General features: G+C 41.2%; 1 protein-coding gene across 2 annotated transcripts; it reads left to right on the forward strand.

Moving 5' to 3' along the window:
• The first annotated feature begins 5,624 nt into the window (after positions 1–5,624).
• LOC144891383 (uncharacterized) lies at positions 5,625–20,613 on the forward strand. 2 transcript variants are annotated; one of them, XM_078774746.1, is made up of 2 exons: positions 5,625–5,865; positions 17,343–20,613. In XM_078774746.1, exon 2 carries the CDS (start codon positions 18,930–18,932, stop codon positions 20,478–20,480), a length of 1,551 nt encoding a protein of 516 aa, XP_078630872.1. In that variant the 5' UTR covers positions 5,625–5,865; positions 17,343–18,929; the 3' UTR covers positions 20,481–20,613. The 2 variants fall into 2 exon arrangements, with proteins under 2 accessions (XP_078630872.1, XP_078630873.1); XM_078774747.1 differs by having other exon boundaries at positions 5,625–5,743.
• The last annotated feature ends 2,749 nt before the right edge of the window (positions 20,614–23,362 follow it).

Here is a 23,362-nt window from a genome sequence, read left to right on the forward strand (position 1 = left end):
TGATCTCATCATAACAGATATAATAGGCACTGGTCATTAACAACTTTTTCCTAAACTCATGAAACCATTTATGTTCTATAAAAATTAAGAATTGAAATGTATTTGAAGGTTAATATGATGAAACAGTTGCTGTATAATGTGCCAAATGACCCTCCTGTGTCTAAGCTTGTGCCTGTGCATATGTCGAGCTCGTTATACAAATTAATTGAAGGGCATGGAGGGACAAGATTAAAGTGGGAATTTCGCATTGGTTAGGAATGCTGGCAAATTTCAGAGTGCAATGCAGGGATGAATGAGCACTCATGTGCACTGCTAGGGTGGACATATGGCAATGAAAAGATTTGGCCAAACTTGGAAAAGAGCTGAAGATGTATGGTAAATATTATAGCAATTAGTGAGGATAATGTCCTAAAAGAATGCATTTCAAAAATATACACCACATGCATTCAAAATTTGCTTTACAGTATTTGACAAATAATGTCTCAAACTCTCTTGCATCGCTTCTAGTGGTGACGATGACCCATTTAATCAATCAGAGGTGGTTACCACGCTTAGCAAAAGCGATTTGTCAACATGATCAACTTAATTTGGACCCAAGGACCAATAATCCGATGGGGACCCAAACAGCTGATCCTTCAACGCATCATGGGAGGTCAATCATGGGTCAACCAGTGGGTCAACAGGGGTCAAATTGCAAATTGCTATAAACCTAGTCATGTTTGCGAACAAAATAAACATTGTGAGAAGACAAACACTTCGGTCCCATTTTTGACTGTTTTACTCAAATTTGACGGAGTTGTCAGGTCAGAAATGCTAATTAGGTCAATTATTCAACATTTGGAAACCGAAGGCAAAATTAATGTTTTGATAAGACAAATGATTTAGACATAACTAGATGTTTTATTGCATTACATAGCAAAATAATGAGGTTTAAAAGATAAATACATGATTGGGAAATCACAAGAATATTTTAGAAAAATGTTAGAAAACCATAACACCACTCGTCCATTTACAGTGGAAGAGAGGCAGTGGTGCGGTACCACGAGAGGAGAAACACAAAAAGATGATGAAACAGGTGCAAGAAGACTTCGAGGAGCATTTTGGAAAGCCAGCTCCATCAAAATCAAATCTTCATTTTTGGGAAAAAAGCATTTCAGACTCGAAGTGTACTCGACAGCAAGCGCAGTGGACGATCAAATAAAAAAATTTTTTTTAATTCAGAGTATTAAAACATCTGTTCTCAGATCTCCGACAAATCATTACGGAAACGTTCTGCAGAGTTGGGTGTTTTGTATTCATCATTACGGTCGCACAATGAAAGAAGACCATCACATGAAACCATATAAACCAACTGTCATTTGTGAATTGTCAGATGAAGATCATGAAAACAGGTTGACAGCTCGTGACAGACTGCTGCAGCAATTCAATACAATTCCTAAAAGATCAAAGGTTATGTTTGGTGATTAGTGTGCTATTTATCTCAATTCATCTCCACAAAATGTTTACTGTTGGAGTTCATCACTTAATTCATCTAGAATATGACATTGGATACAAGGCCTACACTTACTTACACCTGAGTTTAAACGTAGGCCAAGGTGGCGACTAAAGCAAGTCAAGATCTCAAGCAAATTGCAAGGTAAAAAGTGCTAAAGTCTTATATAATAACAGTCATGGGGGCGAATGTTCTATAAACTGGTTTTGTTTTGATTTTTTTGCAAGGAGCAAGATAAGGAGGAGCAGTATTGACAGCACGTGTGCTGAATCCTGAGGGATATTATGCTGACAATTTGAGAATGTGTATTATTTCATGGGATGAAACAAATGAAACATGTTGTACACCATGGAAAAAGTGGGATGCAACGAGCTGGACTTTGAGACTATCACGTCATCGTTCAACTCCAGACAAAACTGAAAAGAGTTTGGGAAATGAAATTTTATATTGTTGAGAATGAGATAAAAAAAATTAATCAGATACTTAATGCTTCATATAATGTGTACATAACATTGGCATGGCGTAGTTCATACAACATATAAAACTAGAACCTAACTCGGTCGAGAGCATGCCTCCTCCAGGCTAAACAGTTTACGTTTTGTATCCCACTGATGAGTCAAATCTGGATTCGGACCTGACCCAAAATGTAATCGGCTTGTTCTTGTCGCCTAACCAACTCATCTACCAAATTTTATCATAACTCGTCCACAATTTTGGAAATATCATGCTGTATATCGTTTTTGCTCCGATTTCTTAATGGTGCAGAACGACTTGTACATTAAAAAATTATCGTATCTGGATCTGGGTCTTCACCAAAATGTAATCATGTCGTTCCTGTCACATACCCAACATCTCCACCAAATTTCGGCCGAATCCGTCCACAACTTTTGACATACCTTGTTTACAAACAGACAGACAAACAAACAGATGAAAAATCACTCATAGAGCGACATTTGGCAAAATAGAAAAAAGCAGAATGGCACTCAGTAGAACATCCTTTTGACCTCTTAAATAATTGGTGGTTGAATTCAGTTCGCTGATATGAAAATCCGATTCAAATTTCAAGTCAATCGGATGAAAATTGAGGATTTTAGAAATTTTGAAAAAAGTGGTTGACCTTTGGCCTATTTTGACCTTTTGGCCTATGCTGATCTCAAAAATAGTTGTTGGTTGAATTCGGTTAGCTGATATGTAAATCCTCTTCAAATTTCATGTCAATCGGATGAAAATTGTGGATTTTACAAATTATAAAAAAAAAGTGGTTGTCCTTTGGCCTACGTTGACCTTTTGGCCTATGCTGATCTCAAAAATAGTTGGTGGTTGAATTCAGTAAGCCGATATGTAAATCCTATTCAAATTTCAAGTCAATCGGATGAAAATTGAGGATTTTAGAAATTTGAAAAAAGTGGTTGACCTTTGGCCTATGTTGACCTTTTGGCCTATGTTGATCTCAAAAATAGTTGGTGGTTGAATTCAGTTCCCTGATATGACAATACTATTCAAATTTCATGTCAATCGGATGAAAATTGAGGATTTTAGGAATTTGAAAAAAGTAGTTGACCTTTGCCCTATGTTGACCTTTTGACATTTTGACCTCAATAATATATAGGATTTTGTCGGACCATGAACGCTACCATTTGTTGAAGTTTCTTGAAGATCGGTTTAAAATTGTGACCTGTAGGCAAGTATAAGTGAGCGTACAGACAAATACACAAACACACAAACACACACACACACACACACACACACACATACACACACACACACACACACACAAACACACATAAACAAACACATACAAACGGGAGTGATCAACATACTTGTGAAAAAAAAAATTGCCAAGTAACAAACAGACAGGGGTGAAAACATAACCTACATCAACCTTTGGTGGCGGAGGTAATAACGGTTAAGTTAAGGTGTCCATCAAAGTCAGAGACAAGCAAGCCGAAACTCCTTTTTCACTCTCTTCTACCACTTGGGTAGGGGGGCACATCACTACTATTCCCAGATCAACTGTTGTTGATCTCTTAGGTCCAGCAAGCCGAAACTCCTTTTGCCAACTTCGAAAGAATTACTGGCAGAATCGACCCATCTGGTGTTTTTGAACTCAGGATCTTCAGCCAACCACATTACCAGCTAAGGCTCCACCAGGCTACATCTATACACAGTCACGTGAAAAAGTAAGTACACCCCATGTAAAGTTTTGACTTTTTCAACATATTTCAACATACAGCTATTTGATCTTCATTTCAACAATATTGACAGATAAAGGTAATATAATATAACAAATATCATGAAACATTTACATTTTGTAGTCCATTGTAAAATTTAAATAAACATAAATGCAAATTTTGCATGTGGAAAAAGTAAGTACACCCCTACATTTATCACTACTTCAAATACCTAAAATTAGAATCAGGTGCACCAGCTCAGGTGCAAATGATTAGAAAATCGTCAGAGAGGATCTTGGAGGAACCTGTCTTATTTAAACCTCAGACATTTAGTTTGGTTTGCTCTTTGTTGTTGAAGTGTGCGGCGTCACCATGCCTAGATCAAAAGAGCTCTCTGAGGCCTTCAGAAAGAAGGTTATAGATGCCTACGAATCTGGGAAGGGATGTAAAAAGATCTCCAAGCAATTTGAAATCAAGCATTCGACTGTCCGGAAGATCACCTACAAGTGGAGAAGATTCCAAACAACTGCCAACTTGTTCAGGCCAGGCCGCCCCAGCAAGTTCAGCCCGAGAGCAGACGGAAAGATGCTGAAAGAAGTCTCTAAGAACCCCAGAATGTCATCACGGGACCTACAGGTAGCTCTTGCCACTGTTGATGTCAAAGTGCACGAGTCTACCATTAGAAAGAGGCTGCACAAATTTGATCTACATGGGAGGTGTACCAGGAGGAAACCTTTGCTGTCCAGAAAGAACATCAGGGCAATACTAAAGTTTGCCAATGAATACCAAGGCAAAGACCAGCACTTCTGGAACAATGTGCTCTGGACAGATGAGTCAAAGTTAGACCTATTTGGCCACAGTACGAGAAGACATGTTTGGCGAAAACCAAAGACAGCATTTGACCACAAGAACCTGATACCAACTGTAAAGCATGGTGGATTGGTGGTGGAAATATTATGGTTTGGGGCAGCTTTGCTGCATCAGGGCCTGGGCAGCTCACCATCATATAATCCACTATGAATTCTTCATTGTACCAGAGGGTGCTTGAGGATAATATGAGGCCATCTGTCGGAGAGTTGAAGCTCAACCGAAGGTGGTCCTTGCAACATGACAATGACCCTAAACACACCAGTAAATCCACCAAGGAATGGCTGAAGAGAAAGAAATGGAGGGTTCTGGAATGGCCAAGTCAAAGCCCGGATCTAAATCCCATCGAACTGTTGTGGGGGGGATTTGAAACGAGCTGTGCATGCAAGAAACCCCTCAAACATCGCACAGCTGAAAGAATTCTGTATGGAGGAGTGGGCAAAAATTTCTCCCAGTCGATGTCAGAGACTGGTAGACAGTTATAAGAAACGCCTACTTGAGGTTGTTTCTGCCAAAGGGGGCAATACCACCTATTAGAGCCAAGGGTGTACTTACTTTTTCCACATGCGAAATTTGCATTTATGTTTATTTAAATTATACAATGGACTACAAAATGTAAATGTTTCATGATATTTGTTATATTATATCACCTTTATCTATCAATATTGTTGAAATGAAGATCAAATAGCTGTATGTTGAAATATGTTGAAAAAGTCAAAACTTTACATGGGGTGTTCTTACTTTTTCACGTGACTGTATCCTGTTAATATTGAGATTCCAGACTTTTGGCAAACTTTTTCCTTTAAAGCAGTAATTATGGTTTATATGGATGAATGGAAGTGAAAAATCAGTTGCACTTACATTTCAAAAAAATGTAATCTAATAATTACTTTGAAATTAATGTGTTGCTCCGTCACTTGTGTGCTTTGGGGGTACCATCTGGAACTTTTACCTCCTGAGTTAACGAGAAGCTAGCAGGACATTGTGTCCATAGAATCATCTCTGAACTATGTTTCATGAAGTCTGTGGCTATCCTGAGGCCCACTGCAAATTGAAAGCAGCCAAAGTCCCATGAAGGGGCGGACGAATAGTTCAGTCGTCAGACGACCAGATGTGCTTGCTGACGTGCTGTTTACGTGCTCTGGCATGCCATTGCCTCTCCAGAGGAAAACGTAGCGAAGAAATATGCGAGTGTGGAATATTCGTCACGCGGGTAAGCGTCATCGCTGTGTATTATATTGCCGAGACCCTGCGCCATCGGCAAGGTGTGGTTCACACAAGTAAAGGTGAAAAATTTCAGCCTCAACTTGCCCGACCCTGCCCTCAAAGTGAAAGGTGAAATTTCAGTCAGCCATTGGTTTACAAATTCAAGAATGTCTTGAACCATAACAGATCGAATGCAACTGTGTTGTGTCTTGGCCACATTAATCGACTTTGGTGCCTGTGTCCCATATTTCCTACTCAACCACAATTATTAGTGTTCATTCAACAATTCAGAATTACTATTGGCAACACTGTTCAGTGACATTAACACCACTTGCTCACCTGTCCACAGTGAAACCAATATTTATACAAGTGCCATTGCTTTATATAAATAAATAAAAAATGCAAAGTTAGCAGGCTGTAAAGTAGATCTTCATTTGCCCCATTCGCATGCCTCATCCCCTATCTTCATTGGTTTTAGCTTGGCTGAACCACATGATTCTTACTCTTTTCTTCTTCCTCTTTCATGTAGAACATGGCTGCGAGGAGTATCATTAGCTGGGGGTGCACCTGTGCGGCTGAGGTAGTGCCCTGTGTAGGAAAGAGCGATAACTTACTTATTCTTCCCAAAGGACACCACAGGATATTTAACATCCACCAACTAAGGCTGGCAACAACTATCGGGGATGCCTCTTCGCGGTGGTTATACCCCCCCAACGCAACTCAGGTGCCAAATCTTCCCCATTCTTTCCTGCTGCCTGGATTTGACAGGACAGTGTGGTCACGGTCAGAGAGCCGATTGGTTCCCATGCACCGGCCCTTTCCCGTTTGTGTGTCTGTGTCTGTCTGTGTCTGTCTGTCTGTCTGTCTGTCTGTCTGTCTCTCTCTCTCTCTCTCTCTCTCTCTCTCGGCAGGGGTAGACCATCCTGGATGTTGGGGATATTTGGGTCACTCCTGGAAGGATCGATGTCTTCGTGCCATAGGCTTGTTTGAGAAAACTGTCTGGGCCTATACACTAATAACAACAACTAAGGTTGACAGACAGGGCACCCAGTTTAACGTCATCGCCCTGCCTGTGAAACACCGGGGTACCACTTTACAACAGGGCCGACATTCAAAGCCAGGCTAGAGAGCTCAGAGGTGAGTTTGCATACCTCCTGATCATTCTGCCAACCTGAAGTGAATGATGAGTTTCACTCTCTTGGGAGAAACTTCAGAGAATTTGAAAGCTGCTTCACCGAGACATATTTTCTCATCTTCGACCCCCTCTCTCCTTCCTTTCTTTCCCCTCCACCATCACTCTCCATCCGCTGTAATACATTAATTTCAAAGACGATGATAAAGGAACTAAATATTCCATCTATATTGAAAAAATACATTGCATGTAAAATATATATACATAATGAGGCAATGCCCATACAATTTAAACTTTCAATATCATTTCATATAATTTCAATATCATGTGTGAGAAAGTCTCATTCACATAAGATCTTCTGATTATGTTCTCTGCCATGTGCAGGAAAGCTGTCGAGCTCAGCAAGTGAAGGGAATTTCTTTATCTGATGCAGTTTTCACACTTACACAAGAGTTCATCTTTACCAGTTAATTCACTGTCAATGCGCAGAAGTGGGTTTTCCTGGAACTGGGTTTTCCTGGAACTGGCATGTTTAAATTTTTGCAGATATGCCAATGAATCACTTTGCATACTTTGTTGTGACATTATGTTCCCGGTGTGTACCCTGGTTTAGAATAGGTACACCGTATCCCTTTGTGTCGTAAGAGGTGACTAAGAGGGTTGGTGTCAGGAAGGGCATCCGGCCATAAAAACATTGCCTCAAAAAGAGAACCATGACAATTACAACTACATATGGGCAGAGTACAGCCCGAAGTGGAGATCGGTTTCTGGGGTTTGGGACATGGAATGTAGGGACAATGACAGGGAGATCAGGAGAAGTGGTGGAAGTATTGATCAGAAGAAGAGTGGACATATGTTGTGTGCAAGAGACGAGATGGAAGGGAAGTGGTGCGAGAATGGTGAGGGGTAGGGAGGGACAGAAATACAAGTTTGTGTGGCAAGGGTGCCCGGAGGGTTGGTGTCCTGTTTTCTGAGGAGTTTGTAGACAGTGTGGTGAGTGTGACTAGAGTGAGTGATAGGTTGATGATGGTGAAAATGATGATTTGAAAGCTCTTGGTGAACGTCATCTCGGGATATGCTCCGCAGGCTGGTCGGAGCGATGAAGAGAAGGACAAGTTCTGGTGTGCGATAGAGAAGCTGATGGAAAAGGTGAAAGATGAGGAAGTTGTTGTGGTAGGAGGAGACCTAAATTGACATGTGGGAAGGAGTATGGACGGTTTTGAGGGAGTTCATGGGGGTTACGGATATGGTGTGAGAAATGGAGAAGGTGAAAGGATTTTGGAGTTTGCTGATGGAGCTGATTTGTTGATTTGTAATACTCAGTTCAAGAAGGAGGATAATAAGCTTGTTACATACACGTCAGGTGGGTCAACGACAACTGTTGACTACCTGATGGTGCGTAGGCGAGATAGGGGGCACCTCAGGGACACAATGGTGATCCCGGGGGAGGAGGCTGTTTCACCGCATCACTTGGTTGTCTGCAACATAAGGGTGAAAGGTGCGAGGAGAGCTCGGCGAGTGAAGTACCAACCGAAAATGAAGGTGTGGAGGTTGAAAGAGGTGACAGTAAGGGAGGCATTAAAAGAGAGGCTGAGTAGGGTAGAGGATGATGTGGTTGAGCTTGAAAGTTTTTGGATGTCAATGAAAGATAGTCTGTTGGGAGCCGTTGGTGAGGTATGTGGATGGACAAAAGGACCACCGAGGCACTCGGAAATATGGTGGTGGGATGATGAAGTTGGAAAGAGGATTGATGAGAAGAGGAAGAAGTTCAAGGAGTGGCAGAAGGGTACGGGAGCAGAAAAAGCAGAGAATGAAAGTTATAAGGCAGCCAGGAAGGCTGCAAAGAAAGAGGTAGCAAAGGCGCAGGAGGCATGTAGGAAAATGTTTGGATAACGCTTGGATTCGGAAGCGGGTTAGAGAGCGGTATTCGGGATTGCAAAGCAGATAGCGAAAGAGAGGTGTGATGTGATGGGGGTGAGTTGCTTGAAGGATGAAGTGGGACAAATCGTTGTGGACCCAGATGGAATTAAAGGAAGATGGAAAAGATATATGGAAATGCTGTTGAATACAGAGAATGAATGGGATGGCAACATAGAGAGTAACCCAGTTTTCAGACCGGCAGAGAAGACAACTGAGAAGGGAGTTAAGGAAGTGATAAAAGCAATGAAGAGTAGAAAAGCGGGAGGGCCGATGGGAGTTGTGGGAGATATGTTGAAGGCAGCAGGAAGTTGGGGTGTGAAGAGATTGACAGAGATCTGTAATCTGGTGGTGAAAGAAGGCCGCATTCCAGTGGATTGGGAACTGAGTACCCTCGTCCCTCTATACAGGGGGAAAGGTGACCCTCTGGAGTGTGGCTCGTACCGAGCGATAAAGTTATTGGAGCATGGAATGAAGGTATTGGAAATGGTGTTGGAGAGGAGGATAAGGAAGAAGGTGAAGATCGACGAAATGCAGTTTGGATTTATGCCAGGAAGAGGAACGACAGACGCGCTCTTTATTGTGAGGCAGTTGCAGGAGAAGTACATGGAGAAGAGGAAGAAGTTGTTTCTTGGGTTTGTTGATCTGGAGAAAGCATTCGATAGGGTTCCACGCAAAGTATTGACATGGGCATTGAGGAAGTTAGGAATGGAGGAATGGTTGATCAGAGTCGTGATGGCAATGTACAAAAGAGCGCGCACAGCTGTAAGGATGAAGGGCGGGAACAGTGGTGAGTTTGAGGTAAAGGTGGGAGTGCATCAGGGGTCGGTACTAAGTCCACTACTATTTGTAGCTGTGATGGAGGTGCTGGCTCCGAAAGTAAAGGAGGGTTTACCGTGGGAGTTGTTGTATGCAGATGTTCTGGTGTTGATTGCGAAAAGTATGGATGGACTGAAGGAAAAGATGAAAAAGTGGAAGGAATGTATGGAGACAAAAGGTCTGAAGGTGAATATCGGAAAGACGAAGGTGATGGCAAGTGGTAAAGCATGTGGTGAGGTGGAAAGAACTGGGAAGTGGCCATGTGCTGTGTGCAGGAAGGGTGTCAGAGTGAACTCCATTCAATATACAATGTGCGCTGCGTGGGTTCATCCAAAATGCAGTGGTCTGAGAGTGTCATTAACCAGTGTGGCAGCTACATTCAAATGTAAGGTGTGCACAGAGGGAGCTGCAGATGGAGGAAATGTTGAGTTGGATCTTGGAGATGGCGTGAAGCTGGAAGGTGTGAAAACATTTTGTTACCTAGGAGACATGCTGAATGGAGAAGTTGGATCAGACTCGGCAACAGTTGCTTGAGTGAGATGTGCATGGAAGAAGTTTCGGGAACTGAGTGGCGTGCTGATGAGGAGGGGAGTGTCATTGAAGCTGAAGGGAAAGGTGTATGCTGCATGTGTGAGAAGTGTTATGATTTATGGGAGCGAGACATGGGTAATGAACGTAGAGCAGCAACGAAGGCTGGAAAGGGTGGAAATGTGAATGGTTCGGTGGATTTGCGGAGTATCGTTGAGAGAGAGGAAGACAAATGATGAAATGCGAATGATGATGGGAATAGAGCCTGTGATGGATGCTGTGAAGAGGAACAGGTTGAGATGGTTTGGTCATGTGTTGAGGAAGGATGAAAGTGACTGGTTGAGAAGAGTGATGGAAATGAATGTAGAAGGAAGTAGAGGATGGGGAAGACCGAGAAAGACTTGGCTAAAGATGGTGGAAGAAGAAATGCGGGCAAGGGGGTTAACAAGGAGAGATGCAGAAAATAGGGCAAAATGGAGAAGATCGTCATGGGGACCACAAGGCTAACCCCTGCTCTAGCAGGGAAAATGGCCTTAAAATGCATGTTGTTGTTGTTCTTGTTGTGCCGTTATGTGTAAGGGTGTTCTGATAATTGTTTTTTTCCATCCCGAGAGCAGGTGACTAGTACTTTCTGTTTCTGTCTTGCAGAATCTACACTTGTTCATCTGGCTCAGTCCCGCCATCTTTTTTAATCCATTGGTGTAGTGTCCTTGATCTTGGGTGTTTATTATGACTCGTTCGCTGTCCCAGTTGAGCTGACCTCTTCTTAAACATTCCAATGAGCCTTATTTGTCTATCCCCACTCTGTCCAATTCTTTTTTGTATTTTCCTGCTCTTTGGTCATTCTCCCAGTTGTTGGTGTATATTTCTTGACATTTCTTATTATATTTTATTTTGTCTTTTTTGCAATCATTGGGGCTGTATTTGTTGCTGTTTCTTTTTACTGTGTGGCATCTTCAATTCACACCTGTTTAGTTTTACTAGTTTTAGTTGTTCTGTCAATTATTTGTCATTTGATGAGAAGAGCTTCAAATCATCCATGTGGATGTGTAGTAGATGTCAACTTCTATTTCTTTGGATGTTCTTATCTTGGTTGTTAGGGTGTGTCCGTATCCTTGTTCATTGATGAGGTTACTGTGCGGCTCCAGACCAGACATAACAAATGAGGGGAAGGCTGTCTCCCTGGAAGATCCCATGCCATGTCTTTACATCTGGTATTTCGATATTTCCATCTGAACGCTGTAATAAAAATGTGGTATTCCAGAGCTCCATTGCTTTCTCGGTGTCATTATTTGGAGATTTATTTTGTGAATCTATACAGTATTTGCATACAAGTTATCATCCACAAATCTGGGACACTGTCGAAAGCTTTCTTATCATCTATCCAGGCAGTGGACAATTTGGTTCTTTGCATCTTGCAATTTTCAGGTGTGGCCTTATTCAATAGTAGGTGGTCAATTGTTCCATAACAACCTCTCTTACATCCTTTTTGTTCTGCCTCTAAACCTCCTTGTTGCGTTAGATTATGGTACATCATTTCTGTGATGACTCCTGTCAGAATTTTTTATGTCATTGGTAAACATGTTATTGGTCAGTATTTGTGAGGAAGTTGGGTTTCCTCCGATTTTGGGATGAGAAATGTTTCTTCGAGCCACTCATCCACTGCCTTTTCCTCTTGGATCAGTTTGTTAAATGTCCTCGCGTAGTGATTTTAGCCAGAAATTTGGTATTCCAACTGGGCCTGGCCTTTTAATGTTTGGCATTTTTCATGATGTTTTCTAATTTTTTTCTTCATCAATAATCACTGGGGGCATTTCCTCAAGATGTTGCTTCTTCTTTTCCAAGTTTGGGATCCATTCTGCTTCCTTGTTATGTTCTTTGGATCTTCAAAAATTCCTTTCCAAAAATTTTCTAGCTTTTCTTTTTCAGTGGGGATTTGACACATTTTGCTTTTGTTTCCCTAATTCATGGTATAATCTCTTTTGGTTACACTCTCGCATGTGGTTTTGTTTTCCCCTGTTGTTTCTTCCTCAGTTTTTTTTATCTTCCTTGCTATCATTTCTATTGTGAGTTTATTTTCAGCACCCAAACACTCGAGGTCTTTGACTTTGATTTTGTATTTGTTTTTCATTTGGCATATTCAAATATATGCAGCACATATACATTCCCACTTGTCCACTATGCAAACAATCCTGCCTTAAAACAATGGCTTAGCACCTGTATACCAGAAATGGATCCGGACACACAAAGGAAGGACACAGATAGTTTGGGAAAAGGGGTGAAGAAATAAAGAGCGTAACAGAGAAGTATTGGGTCTACAACATGCCTGGCGCTCCTTCTGCAACCTTGGAAGAGGTGACTGTGCCCACTGCTCAGTGGTTCTGGCTCGCCTCCCTCGCCGTCCCTTTCTACCTTCTGCAGCAGCGTCAGGTCGTATGGGGAAGCTGCTGAGGTCAGTTTGCCCAATGCGATGACCTGTGTAGCTCCGAGAAATCTTGTTCTGTTGTGTGAGAGCAGGCGGCATCCCCGGGAAACCGTGGCAATGGACGTGGTGCAGAGAAGGCACGACTGGTCCGTAAGTGTGTCAGGAAAAGCCTCAGAAAGTACAGAGGAAGAAAAGCAAAAAAGAAGAGGCGTTGTGGTCTGTTTGAAAGTGTGTGTGTGGAAATTAAGCGAGTGGAGAAGTGTAAGGTGTTGAGGAATGAAGAAAGGGAGAAGGGGAATGAAAGTCGAGACAAGTAGAAGGGCAAAAGGCTGCGTCTAGGTTGACTGAACCAAGGAGACCTCGCATACGAAGATGAACAGACCCAGACAAAAAATGACAATAAGACTTCAAGATGAAAGGACTTCAAATTTCTTGTGCAATCCCACTAATATTCCTACCCACCCCCGAAACACCCACCCACCCACCCCCCCCCATCCTCTACAATACATACTTACATACATGTGTTATGTATGTATGTACAGTCACGTGAAAAAGAAAGTACACCCCATGTAAAGTTTGACTTTTTCAACATATTTCAACATACAGCTATTTGATCTTCATTGCAACAATATTGATAGATAAAGGTGATATAATATAACAAATATCATGAAACATTTACATTTTGTCGTCCATTGTATAATTTCAATAAACATAAATGCAAATTTTGCATGTGGAAAAAGTAAGTACACCCTTGGCTCTAATAGGTGGTATTGCCCCCTTTGGCAGAAACAACCTCAAGTAGGCGTTTCGTATAACTGGCTACCAGTCTCTGACATCGACTGGGAGAAATTTTTGCCCACTCCTCCATGCAGAATTCTTTCAGCTGTGTGATGTTTGAGGGGTTTCTTGCATGCACAGCTCGTTTCAAATCCTCCCACAACATCTCGATGGGATTTGAGATCCAGGCTTTGACTTGGCCATTCCAGAACCCTCCATTTCTTTCTTTTCAGCCATTCCTTGGTGGATTTACTGGTATGTTTCAGGTCATTGTCACGTTGCAAGGTCCACCTTCGGTTGAGCTTCAACTTTCCGACAGATGGCCTCACATTATCCTCAAGTACCCTCTGGAACAATGAAGAATTCATAGTGGATTCGATGATGGTGAGCTACCCAGGCCCTGATGCAGCAAAGCTGCCCCAAACCATAATATTTCCACCACCATGATTTACAGTTGGTATCAGGTTCTTGTGGTCAAATGCTGTCTTTGGTTTTCGCCAAACATGTCTTCTGGTACTGTGGCCAAATAGCTCTACATTTGACTCATCTGTCCAGAGCACATTGTTCCAGAAGTGCTGGTCTTTGCGAAGGTGTTCATTGGCAAACTTTAGTCTTGCCCTGATGTTCTTTCTGGACAGCAAAGGTTTCCACCTGGCACACCTCCCATGTAGATCAAATTTGTGCGGCCTCTTTCTAATGGTAGACTCGTGCACTTTGACATCAACAGTGGCAAGAGCTACCTGTAGGTCCCGTGATGACATTGTGGGGTTCTTAGAGACTTCTTTCAGCGTCTTGCGGTCTGCTCTCGGGCTGAACTTGCTGGGTTGGCCTGGCCTGAACAAGTTGGCAGTTGTTTGGAATCTTCTCCACTTGTAGATAATCTTCCGGACAGTCGAATGATTGATTTCAAATTGTTTGGAGATCTTTTTAAATCTCTTCCCAGACTCGAAGGCATCTATAACCTTCTTTCTGAAGGCCTCAGAGAGCTCTTTTGATCTAGGCATGGTGATGCCGCACACTTCAACAACAAAGAGCAAACCAAACTAAATGTCTGAGGTTTAAATAAGACAGGTTCCTCCAAGATCCTCTCTAATGATGTTCTAATCATTTGTACCTGAGCTGGTGCTCGTGATTCAAATTTTAGGTATTTGAAGTAGTGATAAATGTAGGGGTGTACTTACTTTTTCCACATGCGAAATTTGCAGTTATGCTTATTTAAATTATACAATGGACTACAAAATGTAAATGTTTCATGATATTTGTTATATTATATCACCTTTATCTATCAATATTGTTGAAATGAAGATCAAATCGCTGTATGTTGAAATATGTTGAAAAAGTCAAACTTTACATGGGGTGTACTTACTTTTTCACGTGACTGTATGTATTGAAACGGAAAACCAAATACTGCATTGAAGTCATCAGAAGTAACTAGATGCAGTAAGAGCAAAGATGGAGTCATCAGGAGGAATCTGGATAGGATTCAGGTTTCAGCCGCTACTCCACAAGCCTCAACCAAATCCAGGCATACCCAAGTGAACCTTCCAGAAAAAATTCTGCAATACAGTCAACCCTCATTAATCCGACCCCGTTTAATCCGGAAATCTTGCTATCCGACCAAAATATCCAGGAACAGATTTCCACCATTCATTTTATTCCTCTAATCCACAAAATTGTTTATCCGACAATCTCGCTAATCCCACATTGGGTGCAGGAACAAAGTGGTCCGGATTAACGAAGGTGGACTGTAATTCACTTCTCCTAAGACAGATATATAAAGAAAGAGAGGAATAAAAAAAAGCAAGAATGAGAATGAATAAAGAGAAATGTGAAAAAGTAGAAAAAATTGTGAAAGGAATATGAACTGCGACAATGTGAAATATGTGCGTATGCACTGTATATCTGAAAATCATAGAAAACAAGAAAGAGCAATCAGAGATTGCAGACCCTCGCCAGGACATGTTTTTAGTGGCTTTTACGTTAAAACAAATGTGGGAGTGTTTTGGGGGAAAAAAATATCAAAAAGTTGGATTTTGGGGGATTTTTATGCCTCAGCCGACGAATTCCGCCAACGCGTTATGTTTTCAGGTTGTCCGTCCGGCTGTCCGTCCGTCCGTCCGTCCATGATAGGTTTTTGTTACCGCGATAACTTGAGAACGGCTAAAAAGATCATAGTGAAACTTGGCCCAGGTATATATTATGAGGTAAAGATGAACTGATTAGATTTTGGGGTCACGAGGTCAAAGGTCAGAGGTCCTGTGAAGTAAAAAAATACTTTTACCGGGATAACTTGTGAACCAGTGATGGGATTCTGACCAAATTTGGTACACTTATGTAGAATGATGTAAAGATGAACTGATTAGATTTTGGGGGCAAGAGGTCAGAGGTCAAAGGTCAAAGTCTGTAATAGGTCTATAACTTTAGAACGGCTGAAGTGATCTTATTAAACCTTGGTACAGGTATGTATAATGTAAAGATTAAATGATTAGAATTTGGGATCAAGCGGTCAAAGGTCAAAGTCTGTAATAGCTTCTTAACTCGAGAATGCCTGAAGTGATCTAATTCAAACTTTGTACCGGTACGTATAATGATGTAGATATTAACTGATTATATTTTGGGTTCAATAAGTCAAAGATCAAAGGTTAAAGTCTTTAAAGCTTTATAACTCGAGAATGCCTGAAGTGATCTAATTCAAACTTGGTACCGGTATGTATAATGATGTCGATATTAACTGATTATATTTTGGGTTCAATAAGTCAAAGATCAAAGGTTAAAGTCTTTAAAGCTTTATAACTCGAGAATGCCTGAAGTGATCTAATTCAAACTTGGTACCGGTATGTATAATGATGTCGACATTAACTGATTATATTTTGAGTTCAATAAGTCAAAGATTAAAGGTCAAAGTCTGTAATAGCTTTATAACTCGAGAATGCCTGAAGTGATCTAATTCAAGCTTGGTACCGGTATGTATAATGATGTCGATATTAACTGATTATATTTTGAGTTCAATAAGTCAAAGATTAAAGGTCAAAGTCTGTAAAAGCTTTATAACTTGAGAATGCCTGAAGTGATCTAATTCAAACTTGGTACCGGTATGTATAATGATGTAAATATTAACTGATAATATTTTGGGTTCAAGGGGTCAAAGGTGAAAGGTCAAAGTCTGTAATAGGTCTATAACTTGAGAATGGCTAAAGGGATCTAATTCAAACTTGGTACAGATATGTATAATGATGTAAAGATTAACTGATTACTTTTTGGGCGTCCCGAGGTCAGAGGTCATGTCAAGTAAAAATGTGAGAACTTGTGAACAGCTGAAGGGATTTTAATTAAAACTTGGTACAGGTATGCATAATGATGCAAGCATGAACTGCTTAAATTTTGGGGTCAAAGGTCAGAGGTCATGTCAGGTAAAAAATTGATAACCTGGGCACAGATGAATGGATTTAAATCAAAATGATACAAGTATTATAATGATGTAATAATGTGGGAGGAGGCATATCAGTCGATGTCGTGACGTCGAAGAGTGCCATTCTAGTTTTTAATTTTAATCGATCTATCATGGGAGTGGGGAAGTGTGTAGAGACCATAGACACCTTTAGAGAAGGACTGGAACGTCACGACCTCAGGGTTTGTAACTTGAGTCTGAGTTCCCATTTTCTATCTCGTTTTCTATGAATGCCTCGTTTTCTATGCAAATACCACAGCACTTTACTATTGGATGGATTGGAATGAAATTGACATATGACATGTAATTTATGTAATAAAATAATAAATAAATAAATAAATAAATAAAATATAAAGTCTGTATTATAACAGATTAGTTTCCCTCGAAAAAATGATTTGAATATACATTATTTTTTTCCATTTGGCAACTTTATTTTTAAACAATTTTGTTTTTAATTTTTTTGATTTGTGTATTAATTATTATTTATTTTAAAATTAATTGTGATATTTCACATTTAATATCGGAAATCAGCAAAATAATATGTTTCTCTTCTCTTTCAGAAACTGTCCAGCTGGTGATCTCACAGGATCTTTGTTTTGTTTCCTGCTTTCATGACAAGATGCCACGTCGTTGCAGCTGATTTGGCTGTAAAGGAAACTATGATGGGACGCCTTATGTAAAGGTCCGATCCTTCCCAAACGATCCTGAGGAGAGGGAGAGATGGATATTGGCAATGCCGAATGAGAAAGAAAGCTTGAGGCGCTTGAAGGAGATATATATTTGTGAGACACATTTCAATTGTAAATGGGTGTCAGTTAAGGGTGGCAAGCGACCCAAAGAACCCCCATCAATATTTCCTGGATTACCGAAATCAGTTTTGAAGCAGGTTACTTCAGCCCCATGCCCAACATCATCTTCTACATCAGAAACAAGAACTAAGAAGGGGCATGCAGCTGCTGAGGTTGCAGACAAGATCCAAGATTTCGACCACTTCTGCGCCAAAATCAGCTCCTATTTTCCTGGCTTTAACGTCATAAAAGACCAGAAAAACCTGTACCTATCAATAACTGATGCTACTGGACAACCTGTCAGGCAGTTCTTTCATTTCCAACAAGTCAGCTCACCTTTTGGATTCCTATTCTTGAATAGAGTTGAGGAAGATGGCATTGAGGTGCCCAAACGACCTTTTCCTTTGCAAAAGAACAGCTTGCTCTCAAAACGGTCCCAGATTAGATCCATAACTGACCAGGTAAACACCTATGAGTGCTCAAGCCAGGAAATTCTTCAGCACGTAATAAGCCAGCTCTGCAAGATGACTGAGGCACACGAGCTTCCTCATTGAACCTTCCTTCTGTCGCAGCTGCGGCATGTGTTCATACCTCCTGATGGTCGCCGATTTGATACCGATATTATGATTTTCGCAATGCAGCTTCACAACATATCACCCAGTGCATACAAAATGATTCGCCGATCCGGCTTAATCATTCAACCATCAACAAAAAAGGTAAAACAGGTGCTTTCTAGTAGTCTGCAGGGCTCCAACCTCAAAACGTTGTTCGACCAGCTTAAGCCGCAGCAGCGTTTGGTCAATTTAATGTTTGACGAGGTAAAACTGGTCGAGACATTGCGATTTTCTGGAGGGCATGTTCTAGGATACGCTCAAAATGCTGCAGTGGGGGGTGACCATGAAATGCTTGCTTCACATGCTATGGTTGTTGAAGTTGCCTGCCATTTTGGTGGTCCACGCTATATTCTACGCGTTTTCCCTGCAAAAAACTAACTGCCGATCAGCTGAAGGAACTCCTCATCGAAGCTGCCTCAGCTGTAGTTGGTGCTGGCGGTACTGTGATTTCTTTGATATGTGACAATTGCAATACCAATCGCAGTGTTTATTCAAAACTTGGAGGACCGGGAAGTTGTCAAGTGCTATAGATACAAGAGCAATCTATGTTCTTAGTGTACGACTCTATGTGCACATCTTCAAAAATGTTCGCAACAACTGGATTACTGTCGATGGCCAGACACTCTCATTTGTCGTACATGGCAATGAGTACAAAGCTTACTGGAGTGATATTCGGAAGCTTTATGAGATCGACCGAGCTACTCCTATTCGCTTAACCAAGCTGACGCACACCGCTGTTTTACCCATGCACCTTCAACGCCAGAGCGTACCCTTGGTATGTCAGGTGTTCAATGACAAGACTGTCGCTGCCTTAAAGACCTTCAAGGATCCACTGGGCATCAGCGAAGGCACCATCATTCTCACCCAGACAATGAGTGAGTGGTTCAAGATGATGAATGTGAAAGACCGTTTCTCAGCTATCCATCTGCACGACGAATCCAGACAGCCTTGGACAGCAGACTGTACAAGTTTCACTAGGCTGGAGAAGGCCTGCCAAATTATATCTACCTGCGCATGGCAAGGAGGTGGTGGTCGTAAGCTGAAGCTAACTCGGCAAACTGCTGAAGCCTTCACTGTGTCCACACGTAATAATGTGGATGCTGCCAAATTGCTTCTGGCAGAGAAAGACTTTGACTACGTTCTTCCTGCTATATTCGTGGATGAAGCCTTGGAAAAGTTTTTCGGCCAAGCCAGGCAAAGATGCGGTGGAAACTTTTACATTGACGTAGTTGACATTATGGCTGCAGCTAAAATTGCAAATTTGCAGACACTCGTTAAGCATGACATTATTCCAGAATCTAGTTCTCGTGTGCTTGTTTGCGACAAGAAATGTGGTACTTCCATAAATCCAGATGAGCGAAGTGAACTCATTGATGAGATCCCTCCTCATGACACTCAGGAACTCTTGAGGTCTGATGATGCCCTTAAGCATAAAGTTGTTTATTTGGCCGGATACCTTGTTCATAAATATGGTGATAGCACCAGTATGGAGGAGATCATGGATGATGAAGATGGTAACGAGGTGTCATCTGAGTTCCTAGATAATTTGAATAGAGGTGGACTGAGTGTGCCGACTATGTCAACCGTCTTCTTTGTACATAATGCCTATAATTTGCATGGCATGACTAAAATGCGTTGCCGCTTTCATTTTGCTGAGCTGTTACCCTTTGTAGATGCACCTTTAGCTAGTAATAATGCAGCATGTACTACTTTAGCGAACATTCTATTGAAAGCTCATGTCCTCAATGTCAGTGACAAAGAAAAGGCAAGGATGCCTCAGGAGGCAAGAATAGCTCTCCAACTAGCGATAGCTCTCCAACTTGTGATAGACATAGACATAGTTGTAATAGACATTTTTTACAAAATATTATTGAAAAACGGTGCATTGTTATTATTCGAATGTGTATTTGCTGTATGCTTGTATATTTGTGTAATACGATATATGACAATATATATTAAATTTGGACAGCTCTACAAACTTTCCTCTTATTATAATCAGCCATCTCTCACCGTTTATGAGTTAGACACAAAAAACGGGCAAAAATTGCCAAAATTCACTAATTTGACCTTGAAATATGACCTTTTGACCTTGAAGATGACCCCAGGTGGTGTTGAAAATGTCGCTATTGAACTCGCCGTCCTCAAAAACCCCTATTTTGACCGTGTCTCTAGCCCTTCTAGAAGTCATTTTAGCCCAGGACTTAAGTTAATCCTTCAGACTCAAGTTACAAACCCCGAGCATGGGACGTTCCAGTCCTTCTCTAAAGGAGTCTATGGTAGAGACCCAACTCTTTAGTGGGTGTAGGAAAATGTGTTAGGCCCACAAAAAATACACCAGGCAATGCAGTAATATGCATTGTATATTGTATACAGTAAATCATTGTATACAGTAAAAATACACCCTGCTAGTATACAATAAATGCTACCTCAACAAATTCCAGGGTTGTTTTGTTTATTAAATGTCTGTTGCCATGCACATAAAATTTAACATTTTAGTGTTCCTAAATCCTGTAAAAAACATTTTTGAAAAAAAAACAACTTTCTTCTCTGATATATCTAAGTGGAGGCGTAATGCAGCTCGAAAGGCTCCTTCGTCGACGGTAGTAGTCTGCTCCAGTTTAAATGATAAATAATCACGATGCCAGCTCAGAAGCAGCTCTTGATGGCCACAAAACCCATTGTCTTTATGCTATGGACAAGACGTTCCTGATTTGGTCCATGTACCTTTTGCCTGCCAATCTCAATAAGACTTTTAACATCTGTTCTCTCACCACTGACTACTTGAAGGATGTCATCAGCCTTCTTTGCGGAGTTTTTGTGATATTGAGTAATCTCCTGGGAAGTGAAGAATTCTTTGGCATCTTTATCATTGCAAAGGGACTTCAAGCAAGCCTCCTAAGTTTCTGTTTACTTCTTGTGACCCTGCCACGCACAAATGCCACACAGAATTTACAAAATCTAACCGGTTGTGCAGAACTGTACGCTAGCCATGGATATTGCAGTCACCATTTGTGCTGAAAAGTGCGTTTCCGTTTCTTACTATTTGCAGTGTCAGGCACAGGTAACTTGTAAGTGTACAGTCGGTCGTTCCCAGTCTTTCAATACTACCATTCAGTTGCTGTCACATAACTGACGATGACAAAATAAACCAACATCATATTTTTCACATGTTGAACGTGTCATGGAAGGAGTGAGGACTTGGTCCTGCAATATCTGTACTTGGTCCTGCATTTGATGTATTTTTTGTTATGGTGACGGAGATCGAGGCCGGTTAGACAATGATGCCAGTGTTGAAGAAAAAGCCTGTTATTTGATTTTTCTTCTTATTTTATCCAGAAGTGAACCGTGTTTCTAAAGTGTTAAGTATCACCTACTACACTACACAGTTTCAATTGGTCTCAGATTGTCAGCTGTAAATGTGTGGTTTTCATTGGACGCATTTTGTCGGCATGTGCTGCATACGCATGGGAGTGTTTCAATGGGTGGAAGGGAAACAATATTTGCTTCCCTACAGCACATGCAAAGTTGTAGTTGCTAATGAAGAAAAAAAAAATGTAATTCCGTTTATGGCCAAGGAGGAGCTCGAACCCCGGCCCTGAGCCCCGATGCCCCCCTCTCCCTGCTTGCATCAATGGGTTGTAGTGTTTAAAAGACGATTTTAATTGCATGTTTTGCACTAGAATCAGCAGGTTAAAAGTTCCCGGCGAGAAGAACTGAATCAGTGTAAACAAACAAACATACATACACACACACAACGCATGCGCAAAAGGCATGATTTAGCATTCGTGCATCATTTTGAAAGTCGCGTATTAATGATTTAACACTATCATGAGTTGAATTGGAATACATCCACAACAGCTCTGGCTATTTCACTATTTATTACAAGCCATGGGCATTCTTTCTGGGTTTTACCTGAAACGTTTTATTTATATCCACCAATACAACAAATTTCTTTTCAGGTTTCTCTTTTCAGAAAACGGATTGTAGTGGGTCGTACGCATCTTCAGACTAACAATCACATCCCATGAGCAGAAGCAGCATGCACATGGATGGACCCACATCGGGACGTGCACACTCCAAACCGCCTTGGACAGCAATTGTCACTACCTCGTACCAGACATACCTGTGTGATCTGCCTTTTGTCTTGCTGGCTATCTTTAACATTGCTCCAAGAAACATGACGTGTGCGCACTAATGGAGTAACAGGCTAAAACGCACACATTGGTAGTTGTCGACGGATTCGGACGAAATTTGGCAGAGATGTAGCGTGTGTGACAAGGACGAAATGATTAATTTTTGGTGAAGATCCGGATTCGGATCCGGCTACTAGAATTTTTAAAGTGATTCTTCACCATTGGGAGATAGGGCTAAAAATGATACATAGCAAGATATCTCAAAAACTTATGGATGGATTTGGACGAAACTTGGTGGACATATTGGGTGTCTGACAAGGACTAATCGATTTGATTTTGGTGAAGATCTGAATATGGATTCGGATACGAGAATTATTAAATTATTTAGTGATTTTTCACCATTGAGTGGTGGGCAAAAATCGATACATAGCACGATATCTCAAAAAGTTATAGACGGATTTGGACGAAACCTGGTGGACACGTTGGGTGTGGGACAAGACCGAAACGATTCGATTTTGGTGAAGATCTGAATATGGATTCGGATACGAGAATTATATAATTTTTGAAGTGATTCTTCACGATTGAGAGATCGGGCGAAAAACGATATATAACATGATATTTAAAAAGTTATGGACGTGTTATGACTAAACTTGGTGGATGAGTTGGTTAGGTGACAAAAACATGCTGATTAGATTTTGGTTCAGGTCTGATCCAGATTTGGCCCATCAGTGGATACAAAACATAAACTGTTCAGCCTAGCGGTTGTATGCATCTACCGAGTGCCCTTCTAGTTTTACATGAGGTACTTAGTACGACTTCAGGTTTAATATAAGCATGACAAAACAAAACCATAACAGCGATTTTCACTTTTTGCTACTTCATGGAAATGAAACGTTTACTTTCCGCATTGGAAACCGGGCAGTTTCTGCAACTTCCCCCGGATTGAATGACCTTAACCGACTTATATTTCCAAAACATCACGGCTCATTGTGCATATTGCAAACACATGCTCATGCCTAACACCCTGCACAAAACGATTCTGCAC

The sequence above is a fragment of the Myxine glutinosa genome, chromosome 3 (genome assembly GCF_964187855.1).
Source record: "Myxine glutinosa chromosome 3, kmMyxGlut1.1, whole genome shotgun sequence".
NCBI lineage: Eukaryota > Metazoa > Chordata > Myxini > Myxiniformes > Myxinidae > Myxine > Myxine glutinosa.

Coding starts and splice junctions, on each gene's coding strand:
- LOC144891383 (XM_078774746.1), top strand. CDS start 18,930: ATGCACCTTCAACGCCAGAGCGTACCCTTGGTATGTCAGGTGTTCAAT.